This window comes from Mus caroli, chromosome 11 (genome assembly GCF_900094665.2).
Source record: "Mus caroli chromosome 11, CAROLI_EIJ_v1.1, whole genome shotgun sequence".
In the NCBI taxonomy this organism is placed as follows: domain Eukaryota; kingdom Metazoa; phylum Chordata; class Mammalia; order Rodentia; family Muridae; genus Mus; species Mus caroli.
In genome coordinates, this window is record NC_034580.1 from 49,247,510 (window position 1) to 49,269,854 (window position 22,345).

Below are 22,345 nucleotides of genomic sequence, written 5' to 3' on the forward strand. Positions count from 1 at the left end.
TTCCCAGGCTGTCTTCCTAGAAGGAGTGATATGTGCGAAGGCCCAGGTGTGCTTGGAAGTGTGTGGCACTGGGAAGCGCTGGCTTGTTGTTTGGAGCTGGTCAGTTGGAGAGGGGCTGGAAAAGCCCAGCAGTGTGGTGATGAAAATGGAGAAGAGAAATCCTGGGCTGCAGGCCTGAAAGTACCTCCCTAAGCTCTGTGGTTCTGGGCCTCACTGAGTTTGTAATGTAACTAGTCAAAGGAGCACCACACGGTTGGTAGAATGGAGGACAGAAACCACTAGGAGTAGCTGGGTTTGGTTCAGTTTATAACTGCAACTCACCCAGACAGACCTGAGGAAAGACCCTCTGACCCTGTCTTCCAGAAAGACCCACCCTTTCAGGGAAGACTTCTCTGTCCCTGTCCTTCAGGAACATGAGTGGCTGTGTGAATTAGGCAAAGGTAACAGGGGCAAGAAATGAGGTGAGGGTGGCAAGCACTCTTGGTCTCCTTGGGACACACATGATTCAGGCTATTTCACTCCCTTAGCTTAAAGCCCTTCCCTTCCCTCTGCCCAAAGCCCAGCCCTCACTCCTGGGTCTGTCTCCCTCACTGCTCTCACCTCCTGTTTATCTAGAGCACCACAGATTATCCACAGTTCCCCAGCACTCAGTGCCTCCTATACCATACATGTGTGCTTGCTACTGCATGCTGTACATTCTGCCTGGCCAATCTCTGTGCCTTCCTCAAACTCCAACCAGGTGCCCCTGCCCAAAACACACACAGCCCGCCTTCTTGCCCCCATCCCTGGCACACAGTCTTATGCAATGTCATATTTGCTGCCCAGGTATGAAGCAGGTCTGACTGCATGCACCTCTAACTTCCCACGTGAGTCCCTCTTGGGCAGAACTGGCCGATCAGAACTTTCCACTCCAAATGGTTGAGAGCTGTCTGTGGTTTTGCATTTGGCTGTTTGTTCTGTGGTGCTAATTTTTCTTTAGACTCAATGTTCCAAGAATTAGCCAGCTCTGGGCCATCCCAGGACAACCCAAATAGCACTGAGAGATCAAACAGGGCCGTGGTAGAAGAGTTCTGGGCTTGGGGACCCTGGGGAAGAGGAAGGCACAGATGCCCAACTCCTATCCCTGGCCTGTCATAGAGGGCCTTCATTTCATGTCTCTCTAGATCTGCGTTGTTAAGGCCCAGGATCTGGCTGCCAGTCTGTTCTCCCCCTACACTCTCTCAGGCTTCAGTTCCTTGGAAAGTCCTTTAAAGCATAGTCATCAGCAAATGAATGTTAGCATGTCAATGATGGGTACCAATCTTCTCAGCTCAAGGTTATACATAGCTGTCCTCAGGGCTTAGCAGTAGATGGCCCGGTGCAGGGTACCTTGGCAGGTTGTTCCTGATTCTAAGTGATAACAGACTCACATTCTGTTCTAGAGCTATGTCTCAAGAGTTCCTGGAAAATGTGGGCATTATATGTCTGCTGATCTGGTACAGAAGTGCTGTGTGCTTGCCAAGTGTAGATGCGTGTAAGACATTGTTAAACCGGGCCGGTGTGCAGTAACTAGTTATGTTGAGTGTGGGCACAAACAAACTGGGTGTGAATACTCTGGTGTGAACAGGCCATGGATGTGAGCACTTCTGAGCCTCAACTGTGTGAACCAAGAGTGCATCCAAGCTGCGTACACTCCAGGACCCATTCCTGATGATCCTGCCTGCCTCAACTAACCTCTCTGGTGTGTTTGTTTTCTAGGACGGTGGTGGAGCCCGGCGATCTGTGATTGGGGGTTGCACTCAATTGCTTACCCACTACTATGACGATGCCCGGACCATGTACCAGGTGTTCCGCCGTGGGCTTAGCATCTCAGGTAAGGAGAAGTGTATGGAAAATTGTGTCAGGCACTGGCGAGGGACACAGCAGTACCCAGGTCAGCAGAGAGTTCCTGTTCTTTCCACCAGTAAGAGAAGCAGCTGATGTACATGGCTTAGGGCTCACTTCAGCTTTGCTTCAACCCTTCACACTGAGTGCCTGGTATCAGGCCTTGTACTCTCCACATCCTCCATGGGCATCCCCTGGGGAGCCTAGAACTGTCATATCACACTGTCACCCATGGCTTGGAACCTGCACCCCTGAGATGCCTCAGTGGTCCCAGGTATGAGGCAAAGGGAGGCAGTCACAGAGGGCCATCCTGATACTTGCTCCTACTACCCCTGCCACCAAGTAAGTGCCCTGTTGGATCTCCCATAAGAACTGCCGTGTAAGTATTAGCGGAAACTAGGTATCATGCTATATCCATTCCTGGACTCCCTGGTCCCCGGGGAGAAGCTGTTCTTGCATTCTTATAACCTTCTTGGGCCACAGCAGGCGGGACACACTGCTAGAGGGATGTTTCCCTGGAGCCAGAGGCACCCATGGCCCATTATTTCCACCCTGTTCTTGGTGGACAGGGGCAGGAGGTAAGTCCTCCCTGATATAAGGCCCTCTTTTCTCTCTGCAGGGAATGGACCCTGTCTTGGCTTCCGGAAGCCAGAGCAACCTTACCAGTGGCTGTCCTATCAAGAGGTGAGTGAGGGCACAGACCCCATCCTGTCTATCCCTGTCCAACCCATTGGGTTGGGGGTACCCAGCTGGGCTCCAGGGGCCTCATTTCTTAAAATTCAAGGTAAAAAATATAGTGTTTTTACCTTGAAAAGTGTAGTATGTTTTTATACAGCATAATATGAAAAATAGAACAATGTGAATTCGGTGTCTGGTTTATCTGCATAGTGACAGTCAATTCAGATATTACCTATGGTTAAAAAAACACTCAAATGTGGTAAAAGAATAAAACAGGAAGCCATAAAAGTAAAAATAAAACAGACTAAAATGTACAAATACTTGTACAATATTAAAGTCTTCATTGTTCAAAGTCTTTAGAGAAATGCATTACACTTAAAAATGCCCACATTTGAAGCCTGATGTAGAATGTCTACAAGGCCCTTGTTTTGTTTTGTTTTGTTTTGTTTTGTTTTTCATTCTTATACTTGATTTTAAACTCTTTGTCAGTATCATGATGTATATAATGTGTCTGAGTTGCTTTTGCTTCTCATACTGCTGAACTCTTTCCTGACAAATCTCCCCCAACACACACACACACACACACACACACACACACACACACTCCTGTCTGTCTGGCTTTTGTGACCCACTGAGTTTCAGTGTGGTTGCTTACATGGGAATGGATAAAGGCTTAGATACAGGAACATGAGCAACTTATAAGTGACTACACCACTGAAGAATATGACCCCACCCCCACCCCAGCCATTGACCATGGACATCTCCCAGGAGGTAGACTGGGCTTCATGAACCCCTACACACACACACACACACACACACACACACACACACACACACACATCTGTGATGGAATGCTGACAAGCCAGAGTGGATCACGTTTTATTTTTCTGGCCTTCCTACCAAATCCCTCTGCCTCAGCCTCAAGGGGCTGCCTGTGCGCCTGGATGGGGAGCCCAGAAGAGACAAGACTGGACAATCCCTGCTCAAGCCTTCTCCTTTCTCTACCACCCCCCACCCCCACCCATCTGTGTGCAGGTGGCCAAAAGGGCTGAATTTCTGGGGTCGGGGCTTCTCCAGCACGACTGTAAAGTGGGCACAGAGCAGTTCGTTGGTGTTTTTGCACAAAATCGGCCGGAGGTGAGGATGTGTCTGACTGCTTTCAGAGGTACCAGTGGAACAGGGATTGGGAGTCTTGTTCCTGCTCTTGGTAGGGACTGTCAAAAAGTGAGATCTGGGGCCATAGTGTGACCAGCTGCGTGCCCAGCTCTTCCCGGCAGCAGGAATGGCTGTCCTATCCAAGCCCCAACCACATTGTCCCTGGAGTCACAGAGGACGAAGAGTCATGATGCAGGGGCCCATTCAGCATCAGGGAGGGTGGATCCGGACTGTTTGAACATGAAATCCAGGGCTTAAACACTAGCGTAGCAAGCATCATCTAGAGTCCTTTGGGTTAGCCTTAGCACACGCTGACTCACTGAATTGATCTTACCTCATTCCCCTTAACCCCAACTTTGCATTTCTGTAGTGGATCATTGCCGAGCTGGCCTGCTACACGTATTCCATGGTGGTGGTACCGCTCTATGACACCCTGGGCCCAGGGTCCATCAGCTACATCATCAATACTGGTGAGCCCCAGCTCCACTCCCTCCTGGATAAGCAACCAGCCCTCATCCTCCAGCCTCTTTCTTGGGTCACACTGATGGTTGGGCATCCATAAAAGGCCTTTTATTTCTGCTCTCAGAAAACACTAAGATACTCGCCAGACCCAGTGGCACATGTCTGAAATCCCAGCACTTGGAAAGTCGAAGGAGGAGGATCAGAAGTTTAAAGCCATCCTCCATAGTACAGCCAGCTAGAGACCAGCCTGGGCTGTGTGAGACTATCTCACAATTTGAAAAGAGCAAACCAAATCACTAGGGGCTTATACGACGGCCCCTGACTTGGCCTCCTGAGTATGAACTGTTCTTATTCAGGTTTCACCTAAAGCCTCCTCCCACGGGTCTGGGATGCCAAGAGAGAGCCTCTCTCTCTGTTTTCTAAAAGGCTATGGCCATGTAAGGCTCCTGCAGCTTAACATCATCCTTCCTATGGCAGTAAATATCCCAGGCAGACAGGAAAGTGTCTGCTTCAGGATGCTCCCTGGCCTTTGCCCTTTCCTCCCAGTGCATGACACTCATAGCTCCTCCCAGTGCATGACACTCAGTCTCACATATGTATTTGCACCCCAGCTGGCATAGTGGCCTGTCTTGGCCTGTCCAGTCCCAGTAGGTACCTACTCAGTCTGCCTCTCCCCGTTGGTCCCCGCAGCGGACATCTGCACGGTAATCGTGGACAAACCTCACAAGGCTACACTTCTGCTGGAGCACGTGGAGAGGAAGGAGACTCCGGGCCTCAAGCTGGTCATCCTCATGGAGCCGTTTGAGGATGCCCTGAGAGAGAGAGGAAAGAAGTGCGGGGTGGACATCAAGTCCATGCAGGCTATAGAGGTGAGAGTCTATATGTAGGACACTTGTGGGGTTACAGCTGGCCGGCTGCCAGCTCACAGCTGCTAGCTACCTACCCCGCTCATGCCTGGGGGGTGAGGGGGGTTCTTCTGGGCCCTTCAGATTCATCGGTGGCAAGACAAGGCAGACATTGCAAGTAGTAGTGGAGGAAGTTCTTTGGTTTGTGCTAGCGTGCACCTTCTAAGTCGAAGCACTTGGAGACTGGTCTAGCAGTGGCCCCAGGCACCAACAGACGGATGGTGTCACTGGTCTGGGAAGCACTCACATGGCCTCTTGAGCTTCCTCATGTGCAGAAGGTGTAAGCTTATGTGTACCACAGGACTGATGATCCAGGAACCTGGGAAGGTTCTTGTCAGTAGGATCCAGACCCTTGCAGCAGCCCACAAAATTAACTTTTCCGTGCATGGCCACCCAAGAGGCATCGGATTGGTGGCAGTGTGTGAGCTAATAGAGCAGTGTAAGGTGTCCTGGCCTCCTGAGCCTCAGGCTTGCTCAGAGCAGTTGTCCTCTACCACGCTGTATGGGTCATAGACCCTGCCCTGACTCTCAAGCCTTCCAGTTGTCCTCATGCCCCTCTCTCTCTCTCTCTCTCTCTCTCTCTCTCTCTCTCTCTCTCTCTCTTTCTCTCTGTGTGTGTGTGTGTGTGTGTGTGTCCTTCACTGCACCCATGACCCTAGGCACTTCTAACACTTTGTGACATTAGTCACTTCTGCACTGGCAGCTCTTCTCCCTGTGTTCCCACTGCCCCTTCCTCCCACCCCATGCCCACCCCCCATCGCTGACTGCTGTCAACTAGAAGCCCAAGTCATTCGGCCATTCTTTTGTGTATGTTTCCCAACATGTCGCAAACCAAGTGGTATCTATATAGTACTGGCTTCTCCTTGAGCATCAGGCTCCCTGTCTATAGCATATGGTGTGGGTCTGTGGCCCCTCGGCATTCTCCCTCTTACCAGGAGCCTTAGGCTAGACTGCATCTGAGGAGGGACCACCCATGTGGCATTTGTCACCACAGTCCATGTCTGATCAGGGACACTAAACTCTGGACTTGGTATAAGAGCAAAGCCCACTGTGATGAGTGATTTTGATTTTTTAAATTTATGGCAACCTTTGAGCCTTTTTAAGACAGTATTTTCTTTTTCTTTTTCTTTTTTTTTTCAGGACTGTGGCCGAGAGAATCATCATGACCCTGTGGTAAGCTAATCTCCCAGCAGGCACTGGCGAGCGAGCTAGTGAGTAAGAAAGATCCTCTCTGTACATAGGAGCCCCTTACTGCACATAGCTGGGTAGACAGGCCAGCAAGCACCTCCATATTAACAAGCAGATCTTGTACGCAGCCTAGGAGTGCCTGCCCAGCTGCCCAACATTGCTGTGGGCTGGGAGCCCAGGGAGGGACTGAGGACAGGAGAGAGACACAAGGACATCCAGGCCTGGCTACCCTCAGTTCTCCATTGTTATGGGGAGATCTTGCTTTTCTTTTTCTCCTTTGAATGTTGTAAACCCCGCAGAGCATGAGACAGACAGAAGAAGCATCCAAGAACTAGAAATGAGTCTCACGGCCCAGGGGTTTGTGGCTCGGCTGTCTTTGTACTTATCTGTGTGTGTGTGTGTGTGTGTGTGTGTGTGTGTGCACATGTTCACGTTTATACGTATGTGGGCATTTATGCAAGTGTACATGAGGGAGTATGGAGGTCCAACGTCAGCCTCAACTGATTTTCTTTAGGTACCATTCTTTGAGGCGGGGCCAAGTGGGCAAGGCTGGCTGGCCAGAGAGCCCCATCAGTCTGATGGTCTCTGCCTCCTAGTACTGAGATTACAAGCATTAGCACCATTCTGGGTTTTTCTTGGTTCGTTTTCATTCTTTGAACTTCTCTGGGTGTCAACTCGTGTAGTCCTGTCAGGTCAGGTTACAATGACGGTCTCTGCCTTCTGGACAGAGACCAGGGAGGAGTTCAAGTTTCTCACAAGGCCTCTGGCTTCTAGGCCCCATCTTGCACGGTCTTCCCCGCTCCCTCACCACCCCTAGAAACTTTCTCACATCCAGGCCAGAGCAGACCAGAGCTCTGCTTCCTAGACCCTTCCATGAGTACTCTGTGCATTTTTTTTTACATCTCCCCTACCCCTGGCTCAGCCTCAGAGAATGGCTCCATGATTCTTCATCATGCCCTGCGTCCAGCGATACGGTGTCTGTGACCAGAAAAGTCCCCTCCCAGAAGCTCCCTTCATCCGGATAAATTTTGCTGGCTTTTGCACATCCTTTACATGCCACCTCTTTAGGAAGCTGTTCTCTGTGTACACATGGACTAGGTGGGCTCCTCCCACTGAACTAGAACCATGGGCCCAGTGCTGCAGCTAGGGCCTGATGCAGAGCTCAGAATGCTATAAACAGCTCAACTGCAAGCCATGACTACTAGAAAGGAAGGGTCATTGGTTTCTGCAGCCCAAGCCAATGTCCAACTCTGCTCAGGCTGGAGGAGAGGAGATGGGACCAGGTATGAGGTTGGTAGGACAGACATGTATCCACGTACATGCGTCTTTTCTCTTTCCCAGACAATTACCTGCCCATCTTTCCAAGTGTAGCACACAGAAGTGTGTAACATGCCCAACACATCACTCACTATCACACATGCATGGGGTAGGGTGGTAGAGGATCCCACTGGCTCTCCCCAACGTATGTCTCTTCTCGCCCCTGCAGCCCCCACGGCCTGATGACCTCTCCATCGTTTGTTTCACAAGTGGTACAACAGGTAAGCCAAGGCCCAGATGCCCCTCTTCCTGGCTGCCTGGCAGGAGACTCCAGGCATCTTTTATGCCCTCTGTGGAGTGGAGTCAGCCTGGTCCTGTCCAGCTACTGCTGTTGGCTTTTTTCTGTTTCCGCCATTGGCCATGGTGGGCAAGGCAGGGCTGGGTAGTTGTAGATAGATGGTGAGGGGACTCATCATCTGCTAGACCCAGGACAAGGGAGCCTCTGGGCCACAAGCTAGAAGATGGTCTCTGCTCGTGGAGTCATTCCTTTATGGAAAATAGCTCTCCCCTCTGTCTTCTGCCGCTTCCTGGCCTTTGTGTCAGAGACCAGGAAAGGAGTATGGGCTTACTGTCCCCAAGTCCTCACCTGGAAGGAGGCAGTTAAAGGTGCCAAACAAGATGTGGGGTGAGATGTGCAAGGACAGCCATGGACAAAATAGCCAGGAAGAAGACATGAGCATAAATGACTGTGCTTAGTGCTGACCAAGGAGTAGACTGACAAGAATAGTCTAGAAACACTTCCTGGAGAAGGTCTGGATGGAGTCTACAGACCCCCATCCCTGCTTTTACTTTGCTGCTCCCCTGAGCACAGTCTGTGAGGCTAGCAGGCTTGACAGCAAACCAGCTCCATGTTGAGGTCCCGGGACCAGCCTCCTGCTCTTTGAACTGCCCTCCTGGTGTCCTTGTCACTGCCACCTCATTCATCAATGACTTAGAAAATATCTTAATTACTTTTGTATTGCTGTGATAAAACTCCATGACCAAGTCAACCTATGGAAGGAAGGGCTTATCTAGGTTTGCAGTTCCAGAGAGCTGGAGTCCGTGGTCGTGGAGACAATGAGTCAGTGGGTGGCCGACACAGTGGCTGGAAGCTGAGAGCCCATACCTCGAAATGCAAGCAAGAAGCAGAGAGCAAGCTAGCAATGGTCTGAGTCTTTACAGTCCCAAAGCCTGTCCCCAGTGATATAGTGGCCTTCCTCCAGCAATGGCACACCTCCTAAACTGCCCACACAGTGCTACCAACTGATGACTAAGTACTCGAATGCACAAGACTCATTTACATCATCACTTGTTTCACCTTGAATAGACAAGAAGTTCCCAGCATCCACTTCCAGACCAGGAACTGGCCAGCCTGATGATTGTTCTCCATGGGAAGTGACTTGGAATTCCCCAACGTTTTACAGCACACACAGCATTTGTGTAGACCCCTGACCAGCCGCAAAGGCTGAGTTATCAAGCCAGTAGGTCTTGAGGGTCGGACCTTTATCAGATAGCGGATGGGGATGACTCTTGCCATTGACTCAAGAGGGTTTCAGGATTTTTTAAACTATGTTTTATTAAATCCTTTCAGAAAAGCAATATAGTCTCTACTCTCCAGAGCCAGCCCAGAATTTTACAAGTGTCCTTTAGGCTTATGTTGCTTTTAAAATAGCACTTCCTGAAGTCTTTTTGGTGTTGAGTTTCATAGCATGATTTTTTTTTTTAGTGACATGGTTTTGGGGGACAAATCATTGCTGTGGCTTTTAGCTTTGGCTCTCCCTGCCCTCCAAGAGTAGCTTCAGATTTTAGTGGCTCACTTGGTCAGTGATGCTGCCCTTTTATCTGGGGAAATACTTCACGCAGTTGAAATATGCTGTTGACCAGCAGGAAGGGACAGCTGTCAGTATCCAGTGCCTTCCCAACTGTGGACTCACATCAGAGGCCACACTGTCCTTACCTAGCTGGGCAGAGGGGCAGCATTCATAGGCAGGGCTGGAAAACTGGTTGGAACTTAGTGTTCTATACCTTCTGCTGTAAAGCCACGACCAGTGCCTGGCGGGTCTGAGATAGCGGGCGGACCTTTGGCTTGAAACCATCCGACTGGACCACATGCTTGAACTTCCTTGGATTTAGTCTAAGCCTGTGTTGTGCCTCTTGCATTCATCCTCTTGTCAGCATGTCATCCACACTTGTCCTCGATGTCACAGCACAGCCACATGCTTTCTTTGCGTGCCAAGCGTCTGGCTATGAGCCTTGATGGATGTTACGCTGTTCTTCTAGTGGTGAAATGTAGGAAATATGACCTGACGCTGATATTTGGCAGGAACATCCAAGAAAGAGTTTCTTCTACCCTGTGGGAGGAATGTCCTAGAATCAGTCAGTGCTTTGGAGCCCCTGGTCAGGCCAGAAGAGAGCAGACTCTGTCAGTTCTGTGTGGAGCCAGGTTGTACCCAGTTACTGAAAAACACCTGCTGGTGCTCTGGGGGACACCTCTTGCTTATAGTAACCTTGGAGTCACGTGACCTCTCTTCAGCCTCCTTTTTGAAAGTTAAGTGAATGCACTGTGACTGATGCAAAGAGGGGTAGCTTCCGAGTGGGAGCCAATCTTGTCTCCCTGAGATTTTGACCTGGGTGGCAGTGTCTCACTGTCTGTGCCAGGCACAAAGACAACTACAGGAAGATCTGCACTTTGGCTCTGCAACCCAGATCATTCGAAACACAAGATGACTTCTGTTCTCAATGTGAGCAATCAGACACTTTCTACATCCAGTTTGAAAAGACTGCTTGAGATGATGGCTCATCCTGGATCGGAGGAGCATGCAGAACCTTCTGGAAGACTCACCTCACACTTCCTAAGGAGACCTTTGTTGTCAGCTCCCAGAATCTGCAATGAGCATCCATTTCTCCTTCAGTCTTTGGAGTCACACATAAAGATAACTTATGCAGATAATCTGAACATTTCTGGGAATATTTAAGAGTCCTATAGTTGTTTATAAAGTGACATTGGAATCTGGAAGAAAAAGTGTGTTTCGGAAAGGTCTGAACTGTGCCATTATGCTGGAGAAGAACAGAACAGAACAGAACAGAACAGAACAGAACAGAACAGAACAGAACAGAACAGAACAGAACAGAACTGAAGAACTGCCAACAGGGTTAGTCTCCTGCCTCAGTTAAGAAGGTTGTGGAGAATCTTCATCTGTAAAGACAACTTTCTCCCCTGATCCTCAGGCCTTCTTGCCTCGAGTTGATGTTGTTCATCCACACGTTAGCCAGACCAGCTCTGTGGCACAAGGATCTATTTTGTATCATTCCTCTTCTGTATCTGGTATCTGGATCCTTAGAAACTTCCAGAACCTGGAGGTGAAAATTGCCAGGTGATTCTCAGAATACCTTAAGGACTCCAGGACTTCCTAGGATTCATATCTTGAGGGTCAACTAGGAGAGAAAACATGGGTCCGGGCCTGAAGGAGCGCTGGGATAAAAAGCCAAGCACAGGTGAGGCAGATCCCATGAGTCTTTCTCTTTTACAAAGGAAGACATTTTGACAACTATCTATTAGGGGAAAAAATAGTCACTTTTTAAGAAGCACATCCTTCTGTGTCCCCCTGAGCCACCTCTAGTTGACATCACAGGAGAAATCACCAATTCATAGGCTGAGATCTCATCCATCACACATCTTAGGCAGAGGGACACCTCTGTCACTTGAATTAGAAGAAGAGGCTGTGACTGATGCCAAATGGATCACCTGCAAGATGAGCAAACAGGCCTCAGGGGATATAATTATGAGAAAGAATTTATTTTTATCCTCGTTACTGAATTCCACGTGATCATGGAGGGAATTTCTCTGTTTCTGCCCCTGGATAAATGTCATCATGGTTACTATCCAGCAATAAAGTGTCCCATGGTCATGATCACAGAGGCTGAATTCAGAGATGTCTAGCCAAACTAGGAACCAGCAGGCTTCTCCAAGGCCTCCCTGCCCCTGTGGGCTTGGCATGGAGCAAGGACACAATCCCCCATCCTTTTCCCCTCTCTTCTTCTCCTGCTCCCTAGCCTTGTTAGTGGGTGCTCTGCCCTCTCCTACCAAGTTTGACAGGGGGATCAAGAACAAGGAAGTGGGTTGTGGAATTTGGAGGAAGGTCGATTGAGTATGTGTAAAGCTCATACTTTCTTTCACTGATGGATGCTTTTCTGAGTTCTGATGTAGGGATCAGTGCTTCTCCTGGGCTTCTGAACCCTCTGCCACCATAGCTCCTAACTCTGTGCACACTTAACTCCCTCCTCCAGGTTTATGGGGAGGGAGTGTGGATCAGTTGCCTTTCTCATTGATATGACAAAAGCAGCTTAAGGGGAGAAGGGAGGGAGGGAGGGAGGGAGGGAGGGAGGGAGGGAGGGAAGGATGGAGCCAGTCATGATGGGAAACCTGGCAGCAGGAGCCGAGGCAGCTGTCACACTACATCCACAGTCAGGAAGCAGAGAGGGATGGATGCTGGTGCTCAGCTCACTGTCTCCGTTTTAATCACTCTGGGATCCCAGCCTATGGGTTAGCTCTGCCTTTCACTCAAGGTGGGTCTTCCCATCTCAGCCAGATCTCCCTGAAAATGCCTCATCGAGCAGTCCTGAGGGTTGTCTTCCTAGGAGATCCTGTCTAAGTTAACCATTACAGGGAGGCAGGCTCCATTTCTCCTGGCACACCAGCCTGGTAAACAGATTCCTCTTAAAAAGCATCCATCCCAACCTTCTCAGCCTGACCCTGATTGTAGGGTGCTCCTACCTTTGGGTCTATTACTAGCTTGTGACCACTGATCTCTTCTCTCTTCTCATGGGGTTCCCTGGAGCCTAATAACATCTATGTGAACTTAGGTTTCAGATTAGGATTGAGAGAGAAGACTTGAAGACTCAGTATAACCCTCTCCAAAGAAATTCTCCTCACGAATTTTGCTTCTCTCTCCCCTCTCCCCTTTTTTAAAGGCAAAATTTACATAGCACATAAGATTAACACCCTCTTTTAAAAACAGAGTCTCAGTCTATAGTCCAAGCTGGCCTTAAACTCAAAGAAGTTCTCCTGACTCAGCCTTCATAGAACCAAGACTACAGTTGCAAGCCACCACATCTAGTTTCAATTAACCGTTTACAACCGTTAAATCTTTTTGACACTTGTTTATTTATTTTGTGTAGGGTTTTGGTAGCCCCACCGTGTCATGGTGTGCCATGCTATCGTTCATATGTCAAGGTCAAAGGATAACTGTCAGGCTCCTAATGAAACCCTTTCTTGCCTTCTGTTTTCAGGGAACCCTAAAGGTGCGATGCTTACCCACGGGAACGTGGTGGCCGATTTCTCAGGCTTTCTGAAAGTGACAGAGGTGAATAAAGCCAACTTCCTACACAGGCCTTTCTTCAGGACACACCTCCAGTTATTCTAGCCAGGGTGTCAACTTTTCAATATTACCATATGACTCTCTAGTCTTCACATGTCTGGGCTGTATTCACGGTCATCCTGAGATGAACACCATGCAAGGGTCACGGAGTGGGCGTGGTTAGAACTGTAGTCTATCATCATTGTTTTAGGGCAGCCGCTTGCAGGCAAGAAGTTCTTGTTTTTACTAGGGCTGCCCCGCTTTTACAACCACTTTTAGCCTCTAATACTGGTTTGGTCTGGTTTGGTTTGGTTTTTGGTTGGGGACTTACTATGTATTTCAGGATGGCCTTGAATACCTGATGCCCCTGCCTCAGCCTCCCAGATGCTGGGATTACAAGCATGAGCCATCAGACTAGCTTTCAGCCCCAGTGAGGAAATGACCCATCCCCCAACATCACTTGATATCAAAAAGCTCTAAAAGCCCAGGGTGGGGGTTGGGGAGCATGTAAGCCTAATTTCATTCTTCAGTTCAAAAAATGAGATCCCTCCCAGTTCCTGTGTGTACCTTTATCTCAGAAGTGAGCCTCCGTGACTTGTTTGTCAAGCAGGCTGGGGTTTAATTTGGCCGTTTTGTGTTTAAGGACTACTAGAGTCTGAGAAACAGCAGCAGCTGCTACGGCAGCTGTACGTAAAGGTAACTGCAAAGTCCAAAAAGCTTGCTTTCTTGGTCTGACCAAAGCATGATAGTATTTATAATCAGTTAAGGAAGGAGGAGGGCCTGTCCCAAGCGGGGTGAGTATGTGCTATAGCTTCCTTCGGGAGAAGGAATGCCAGGCCCTTCCTCCACTGTGGAAATGGTCTGAGTGTGTGCCACATGATACTGTGGGGCATTATCCTCCAAATGCTGAGATGCTTTGGTGGGAAATGGAGGCATGATTGCTGGTTGAGATCAGGTTCAGAGTCATGATCCAAGATCCCCAAGTCTGTCCAAGCCAGCTCAAAAGCAAAAGGAGAGTGAAGACTTGTAGGACAAGACAGAATAGTTAGGTCCCACTAAGGAAGTCCCCACCCTTTGTTGGCTGGAACAGCCTGTGTCTCTGGGACCAGTCCCATCTGGGAGACAGCTGTGGGATAGTGCCCAGCTTGTGTATTCTCCTTTAAGGACAGCCTGATTCCCAAGCGGTGGCTTGGGAGGCTACGTCTGGCCACCTGTTTGTGGCTTGGCCTCTTTTCCTCTGCCACCCGCCCACAACTCAGCCCAGCTGGCATAAATGATATGTAGGACTCTCTGAACCATTTTCTCCACGAGGCCTAGAATGTGCCATCAAGCCGACTGAGACTGTGTGACACTGCTCAGGTAGCCAGGGCAGTAGATGTTACTTACAGAAAGGGTGGGGAGAGGAGAGAGCCCAGGTAGGTGCCCACAACAACAGACAGAAACGACAAGTGAGGTGCAGGCCCGTCCTGAGAGGAGACTTCCCTGCGGAGCCTGGCTCTGCTGGTTTAAATGTGCTTCCTGTGGCTCTTTGCTTCTGCAGATAACCTACACCCACTGGCGCTGCGACCTAACACTTGGCTTCCCATGCTGCCTCTCTCTCTCCCTCTCTCTCTCTCTCCCTCCCTCCCTCCCTCCTCCACCTCTCCTCCCCACCTCCTCCTCTCACTCATCATTTTTCCCTCTCTTCTCACCTCTCTCTGTCCTCCCCACTCCCTCCTCCCCCTCCCCCAGGCCATTTTTTTTCTCTTTATTGTTTGATGACTCTCTCGTTGTCTTCCTGTCAGTGTTTCTTTCCTTTCTGTCTCCCATGCCCGTCACCTGCAGAAAGTGATCTTTCCGAGACAGGACGATGTGCTCATCTCCTTCCTGCCTCTGGCTCACATGTTTGAGAGAGTGATCCAGGTAAGCCTCCAACCTGGCTGACGGGGACTCGCCTGGGCTCCCTGTGTTTTCTTGCAGAGTCAGTGGGCCCCCACCTGTGCGGACGTCCACTTTTCCTACTTGCCTTTAGCACACATGTTTGAGCGCATGGTGCAGGTAAGGCCCTGGCATCAGGGAGGCTACCCTCCGTGCCCAGAACCTACACTTAATGGCAAGGTCTCACCTGCCACTGGTTGTGTGAAGTAGGACCAAAATGACTGTATTCTTAGAAGGTAGCATGAGGGGGGCCAGAGAGATCTGAGGACCTTGGCCACCCCACCTGTCCTCCCTAGGCAAGGTGCTTCAGGAAACACCCAGACCCACCTCGCCTTTCTCACAGTCACGCCTCAGCTGGGAGAGGACCTGGGTTAGTGGCATTGGTTCCAAGAGCATGACAGACCTTCAAAAGTGCTTTGCGACCCCGGCTGTGTGTGGGACTGCTCTGATAGCCAGCATGCTCCTGTTCCATGACTTACAAACTTCTTAAGGCCAGAATGAAGCAGTAAAACTGCGGCATCCAACTGTCATGGCTCTCAGTCTACAGACCTGGACTATGCACTGGTCCTCAGACAGTTCTTGGGGGCGTGGGGGGGGGAGGGGGTAGGAGAGCAAAGCAGGGAATCCATATAGGATGGTGGAGTCGAAGAATTTCCCACACATGTGTCATTGAAAGGATCAGCCAGTGAATAAAAGATATCTTTCAAGTATATCAAGTATATTTCTGCTGTCTGGCGGGGAGAGCTGGCGTCATTGGGCCTGGATTAGAATGCAAGACATTATCGTCAACTAGTTTTATGCAGCTGAGCAAGCCACTTTATCTTTCTGAGCCTTGTGTTCTTCTTCCACCAATGATCATAGCTGGAATACTGCCTTCCTTAAAGAGCTGCCCTGGGCGTTAAAGAACAGAGCACATGATAAGGCTCCTCGTGTGCTTCTGGCCCCATAGGAATCAGCCAGGAGCCCCTGGTCTCCCATCACCTCTAGTAACCAAGGAAGATAGCACTTCATGCCACAGTTGCAGAGATGTCTCTGGGAAATCCATTATGGAGTGTAGATAATAAAACATTTCAAGGACCCAAGTTTCCAGGGTGGGATGGGGTGGCTCATGTCTAGGGTTGAGAGTGGGTGTAAAGGAGCAGGCACCAACAAGAATGGCTACTCCAGTGTCATTCCACTTGACCTTCTCCTTAGGCCTGGCTGGGACTTGGTACAAAGGTTGTGGGTCAGTGGGTGGGTCACTCACCTGCCACTCAGTATCTTATGGCAGCAGCCAGAGCTGGGTTGGGATCCTGGGTGTTCTCCACGGAGGGCAAAACTTTGGATAGCTCTGGCCTGCAGCCAGGAGTTCCCACCCTAAGCAATCCCACCTTCTTATCCTCTCCCCCAGTCTGTTGTCTACTGCCACGGAGGGCGCGTGGGCTTCTTCCAGGGAGACATCCGCCTCCTCTCAGACGACATGAAGGCTCTCCGCCCCACCATCTTCCCTGTGGTCCCACGGCTGCTGAATCGGATGTATGACAAGGTGGGTCCCATGGACTGGAAGGTTCTCATTTGCTGGTGTGGATAGAATCTGAGGTTCCGGGGGAAGGGGTTCCTTCCCTCCAACCCAGGTCTGAAAACTAGCCTCCTTCCTGTGTTCCCCAAGTCTTCCCTATGTTTCCTTCTCCGGTTTCCTTCCAGTCTCCAAAACTCTGGTTAAAGAGACCTGAGCTGCCTCTCCTCCCTTCTCCCAACCCCCCCCCCTGCCTCCTTTCTCTTCCCCTGCCTTCTTTCTACCCCATCTTCTTCCCATCTCCAAAATGTGCCTGGCCCTTGACAGCATTAACCCTCAGCTTTACGCTACAAATCCAGCGACCTCTCACAGGTGTACAAGGGAACACGGGTCCTCTGCTGGCCATCATGGGCCCTCTTCCTGGAGGGTGTGTTTAGAAGGGAGGTAATCTGGCCTTGCCTGACTGCTGTCTCCCGATTCTGCTTCTCAGATCTTCCACCAGGCAGACACCTCACTAAAGCGCTGGCTCCTGGAGTTTGCGGCAAAGCGCAAGCAGGCAGAGGTCCGGAGCGGAATCATCAGAAACAATAGTATCTGGGATGAACTCTTCTTTAATAAGATTCAGGTAAAGAAGTGAGTCTGAGTCCAGAATGGCACTGTGCCTGGTGGGTGATCTCATGGGAGAAATGGAGAAGATGGCCCAGTGACCTGTAATATGGTTAATAATAATAATAATAATAATAAACTACTCTTGTGTTGCTGCTGGAATTTTAGAGCCATGATTTTTTTCCATAAGTTTTGGAGATGTGCTGTATCTGCTGAAAAACATCCTTATCAATAAGGATCCCTAGGTTTGACCACACTCTGGTAGATAGCTTCACACCCATGTGTAGATGGCCTGTACAAGCTGGACCCCATAGGATATTAAACAAACCAAAAAGAAAACAGGAAGTTGGGAGAGAGGTGAGGGAGTCAGGGATGGACCCTGGTGGAGTTAACAGGAGGAGTGGGGAAATTAATATGGTATGAGACTCTCAAAGAATTAATTAAAATATTATATACTTATACTTACATACATACACACACACACAAATACATGTATATATATATATATATAGACATATATAAATACATACACACATATATACATACATAATATGTATTTTAAAGGCCCTTAGAGAGTAGGTCCTTTGGCTGGGTCCTTGCTGGGTGCTCAGGCCATTGTTCCACTGAAGATGTCCCCGGGACCTGGAGGCCTGGGCTTCCTCCCGCCATTCCCAGTAAACTGGTGATGCTGGGCTTCCAACGGCACTCACTTCTCTCTAGATAAGCAGGAGTCCTCTCTCCCTTTCCTTGTGCCCTGTCCTGTCAAGTCAGCTTCTCCCAAATCAGGCCAGTCCCAAATTGTTCCTTGCTAAGTCGCCACCACAGTCCCTGTGTCCTGCACCACCCTAGGAATCTCACTCATTAGTGGTATCAGCTCAGTCTTCTTCTTGCTAATTCTGTTTTTAGCCATGAAAATTAATATTTAAGCTCTCTCGGCTCAACTTTCAGAAACAAAGTGTTTCAAGTATCCTTTGTCCCCTGCAGAACGTAGTAAATAAAGCATGGTATTGACTTCTACATGAGAAAAAGTCAATGCCATTAAAATGGAAGCTGGAGCCCGGTGAATAATGAGAGCACAGAGAAGCAGATGAATCATTTAAGGAGGGAGAAGCACGGCATTAAAATTGCCTCATGGAATCATGGCACTCAGAGTTGGCCACAGAATTGGACAAACTGGGTTATGTTGACAACTAGCCACATTTATTACAAAAGAGAAGCGGCTTCCTCAGCACGTGGCTCTCTTCCAGCACCCAGGGTCCAGCTGTTGAAAGCAGACCATAAATGAAGACCATCTCGTGTGTCACCATCATTGGCCACTTCTTTCTTCCCACAGGCCAGTCTTGGTGGGCATGTGAGGATGATTGTCACTGGAGCAGCCCCCGCGTCACCAACGGTTCTGGGATTCCTCCGAGCAGCTCTGGGGTGCCAGGTATCATCATCCCGGGCCTTCCTTGGGGGTGGTGGGATGTGTGCTGGGCAGCCGGGTTCAGAGGAAGATGCCAGAGGCCCAAGCCTTTCACTCTGTGGGTAAGAAAAGTGCACAGTCACAGAGAACAAGAATGGCTTTGCCACCTTTTTGGAACCCCCAGGAATATCCATGCTATAAGAGTCCTTTACCTGGAACCTCGCAAGATTTAGCAAAAGGAAAAAGAATCAGATGAACTATATATCTATGTATCTATGTATCTATATATCTGTATATCTATATAGCTGTATCTGTATCTCTCTCTCTCTCTCTCTCTCTCTCTCTCTCTCTCTCTCTCTCTCTCTCTCTCTCTCTCTGCTGGAGAGATGCCTCAATGGTTAAGAATACTTAATGATCTTCCAGAGGGCCTGAGTTTGGTTTCCAGAAACCACTTGGTGGGTCACAACTCCAGTTCCAGGGGATCCAGCACCCTCTTACCCTCTTCTGACCTCCTCTGTCACCACACACACATAGTGCACACACACACACACACACACACACACACACACACACACATATATATATATATATATATATATATATATATATATATATATATACTCAGACACATATATGAAATAAATATGCTTTTAAAAATAAAAATTTAAATGCATCCTTAGTGTGCTGGAGACTCTGTATCATACTGCCCTGCCTCTCTGCTCTCTATAGCCTTCAAAGTGTCTCCCATCTCAAAGCAAGAACATCAGGAAAGAACAGCCCATCTGCGTGCTGTTGTTTGGTTATCTCTGAGAAGCAAAACAATCAAACAAAACCATCTCTTAATTTATCCATTCAGTTAAAATCTGTCAGTTTCCTACAGAGGCAGGGAATGGTGTTGTGGCTGCAGCAGGGCTTCAAGGGAAGCTAAACATGTCTGTTTCTTATGTACAGTGCTTCCGATGCCTTGAACCCCAGGGCCTAGAGAGGAACACCAAAGATAAAATCAGACCTGTAGTAGACCTAGAATATTTATCTTGAGTATGCATTTATCCAAATGAAGATAGAGCCTAGGGCTAAAAACTGGCCAGAAACCTTTATTACAAACCACACAACCTAAGTGCTCATGGTTAAAAGTAGCAGCACAGCCCTGCTGTGTTCATTTCTGCCAGTGTCAGCTACCAGGGCACTACACATCTCCACAGCCTCACTGGGAGCCACAGACAGTCAGCAGGAGGCAAGCTGGCCAAGAGGGGCTCCAGACGGTTCTGAAGCAGTGGCCCACATCACGGTTTCTATTTTGCTTGAAGGTCTATGAAGGTTATGGGCAAACTGAATGCACAGCTGGGTGTACCTTCACAACGCCAGGGGACTGGACATCAGGTAGGAGAGCTTACAGGGGTGGGGAGGGGGCAGGATGGGAGGTAATGTGGTGAGGGGTCATGTCAGGGGTTATCTGAATTGTGACACTGTGGCTCTAATGTTTTCTTTGTTGTAATTTTTTGCACTTTCTTTTTTTGTACTTTCCCCTATTTAAATTTTTATTTGTAATTTAAAACTGCATTTATTTACTTAGTTTATGTGTGCATGCGTGTGCACACACACCCTGGCACACTGTGGAAGTCAGAGAACAACATTCAGGGGCTTGTTTGCCCCTTTCATTGTGTGGATTTCTGGGACAAAGTGAAAGTCTTCAAACTCAGCAGCAAGTGTCTGTCTTTGCCCTCCTGCTTTTTGTTTGTTTGCTTTTTGTGTTGGTTTGGTTTGGTTTGATTTTATTAATAGATAGAAGCTGTGCAAAGTGTGGAGCACAGGCTAGAACTCCATGTGGTAAATGCTTCTAATACCAGCACATTGCTTTTTGTAGATTCTATGTAACCACACTGCTCTATACAACAAAAGAAGAGGTCTATGAGTTGAATGTGACTTGTAACAGACAACTCTCTCTTTTAAAAAAAGATGTAGAGTGTTTTGCATGCATGTACATATGTGCACTGTGTGTGTGTGTGTGTGTGTGTGTGTGTGGTGCCTGTTGGGGTCAGAAAAGAGTGCTGGACCCCTGGAACTAGAATTACGGATGGTTGTGAGCCAGTATGTGGGTGCTAGGAGTTGAGCCCCAGCCCTTTTGGAAGAAGAGCCATGTTTTCAGCTCCTCTGAGGACCATGTCTTAAGGATGGGGCTCTTATGGTGTAGAAGGCAGTGACAACCTCAGAGAGGAGGAGGCCGTGCACACTCTCAGTGTGAGGAGATCCCTCCTCCTAGGCATAGTGAAGTAGGTCTGTAGTAGTTAGCTTTTGGATCACCCATCACCAGACCTCCACTAGGCACTGAACAAACTTGGAAAGCACTCAGCAAAAGAATTCCTTAGGATGCTTCCCCTGCGACCACTGTTTGTGCTTACGTTTGCTCAAATACAGACTGGAAATTTTGGAATGATGAGCTTGCAAAAGAAAAAAAGCCAGTTAATGCAACAGTATTTCACAGGATCTTGAAACACAATAGGTAAACTCAAAATGGAAACTGCATTTGACTGATCCAGATAAGAAGTGATGTTTTTTTCATGAACCCTGTCTCATTTCACTCAAGCTGGGTGAAGGCTGCTTGCTTCCCATACAAACTCTCTGCTCATTCTCCTACTGACAGATATTCTTTGGGAACTCTCTTTGAAAGTCGTGTTCACTCACTATTTTTTTAAAAAATATATATACAAATATTTAATTTTAATTATATGTATGTCTGATGTGCACTTGAGTCCAAATGTCCATAGGGGCCAGAAGAGGGCATCAGATTCCCTGGAGCCAAAATTACAGGTGGTTTTGAGCTGCCTAATGTGGATGCTGGAAATCAAATTCTTCTCTGTAAGAGCAGTAAGCTGAGCCATTTCTCCAGGACCTAGCTGTGTGTATGTGTGTGTGTGTGTGTGTCTGGTATGTGTGTGTGTGTCTGTGGGTCTGTGTGCCTGTGTGTGTCTGTGTGTGTGTGTATGTGTCTCTGTGTGTGTGTCTGTGTGTGTCTGTGTGTGTATGTTTCCACTATACCAAGTCACCATTCCATGAATTGCATTCCTTTCGGGCACTTTCATTCTTTTAAAAAATTACATTTATTTATTTATTTGTGTGGGTGAGAGAGCATGTGTATTTCACAGTGCACATGTAAATATCTGAAGAAAGATTGCATGAGTCAGTTCTCTCCACCGTGTAGATTCTGGGGATCAACCTTAGAACCCTGAGCCCACTCTAACCCCACTTACCTCGGATGCCATCTTTAATGCTGTCCTAGTTAAAACTATTGAGTTTTTAATTCATCCTTACTGGAAGCCCTAGGAGGCTGGGTGTCAGAAAGCTGATGTCTCTTTGTATAATATCATAACAGGTTTAGCAATGTGTCTTCTAAAAGAGAAACCCAAGTGCCCCAGCCTTCTTTTTCATACCTGTGGCAGTCTGGTTCAGGACCTTGGCCAGCACCTACTTAGCGCTCCATTTGCTTCCCATCATGTGAGGTAAAGACTACAAGGGCTAGTGAGTGACTTCGATAGGATCTTGTGGCTGGAGTGCATAAGATCATCAAACTTTAGAATTTGATCCCCCCCCCCCGCCACCGCCAACCCCAGGGATGAGTAACTTCATCCTGGTTTTCTGTTCCTTGCCGTACTGAGTACAGTGGCATCCATACTGCCTAGGTACTAGTGAGAAATGAAGACCCTCATGCCTCATCCCAGACCTCAGTCCAAATCTGCGGTGTAGCAAGCACTCTGGGTTGTAGTTTATGATCCACGTGTAGCACACGCTGGCCTCCATCTCCTGATCCTCAACATTCATCTCCTATTACAGCTGTGCACCACTATGCCCAGCTGGAAAAATGTCTTGATGTGGGTACCACTCTACAACCTCCTAACCATGTGCATGGTGGAATGAGAGTCCCACCTTACTCAGAGCCTCTATGTAGTTTTGTGCTGGGTCAATTATGCTGGCCCCACTCTGTAAGAACCAAATATAAGGGTCAGTGAGTGTTTCAGAGGTA

At 48.6% G+C, this 22,345-nt stretch overlaps 1 protein-coding gene across 4 annotated transcripts in view; it reads left to right on the forward strand.

The window, feature by feature from the left end:
- The window catches only part of Acsl6 (acyl-CoA synthetase long chain family member 6), a 56,943-nt gene that overhangs the window by 17,313 nt on the left and 17,285 nt on the right, over positions 1-22,345 (forward strand). For 2 of the 4 annotated variants that reach the window (XM_021175982.2, XM_029483861.1), the window contains exons 3-15: positions 1,738-1,852; positions 2,483-2,547; positions 3,577-3,678; positions 4,067-4,166; positions 4,849-5,027; positions 6,204-6,236; positions 7,738-7,789; positions 12,837-12,910; positions 14,864-14,941; positions 16,212-16,346; positions 16,807-16,941; positions 18,256-18,351; positions 19,635-19,707. In XM_021175982.2, the coding sequence (XP_021031641.1) occupies positions 1,738-1,852; positions 2,483-2,547; positions 3,577-3,678; positions 4,067-4,166; positions 4,849-5,027; positions 6,204-6,236; positions 7,738-7,789; positions 12,837-12,910; positions 14,864-14,941; positions 16,212-16,346; positions 16,807-16,941; positions 18,256-18,351; positions 19,635-19,707 (1,237 nt within the window). Of the gene's footprint in view, positions 1-1,737; positions 1,853-2,482; positions 2,548-3,576; positions 3,679-4,066; positions 4,167-4,848; positions 5,028-6,203; positions 6,237-7,737; positions 7,790-12,836; positions 12,911-14,728; positions 14,807-14,863; positions 14,942-16,211; positions 16,347-16,806; positions 16,942-18,255; positions 18,352-19,634; positions 19,708-22,345 lie in introns of all 4 variants that reach the window. The other 2 variants (XM_021175981.2, XM_029483860.1) reach the window with 1 other exon arrangement.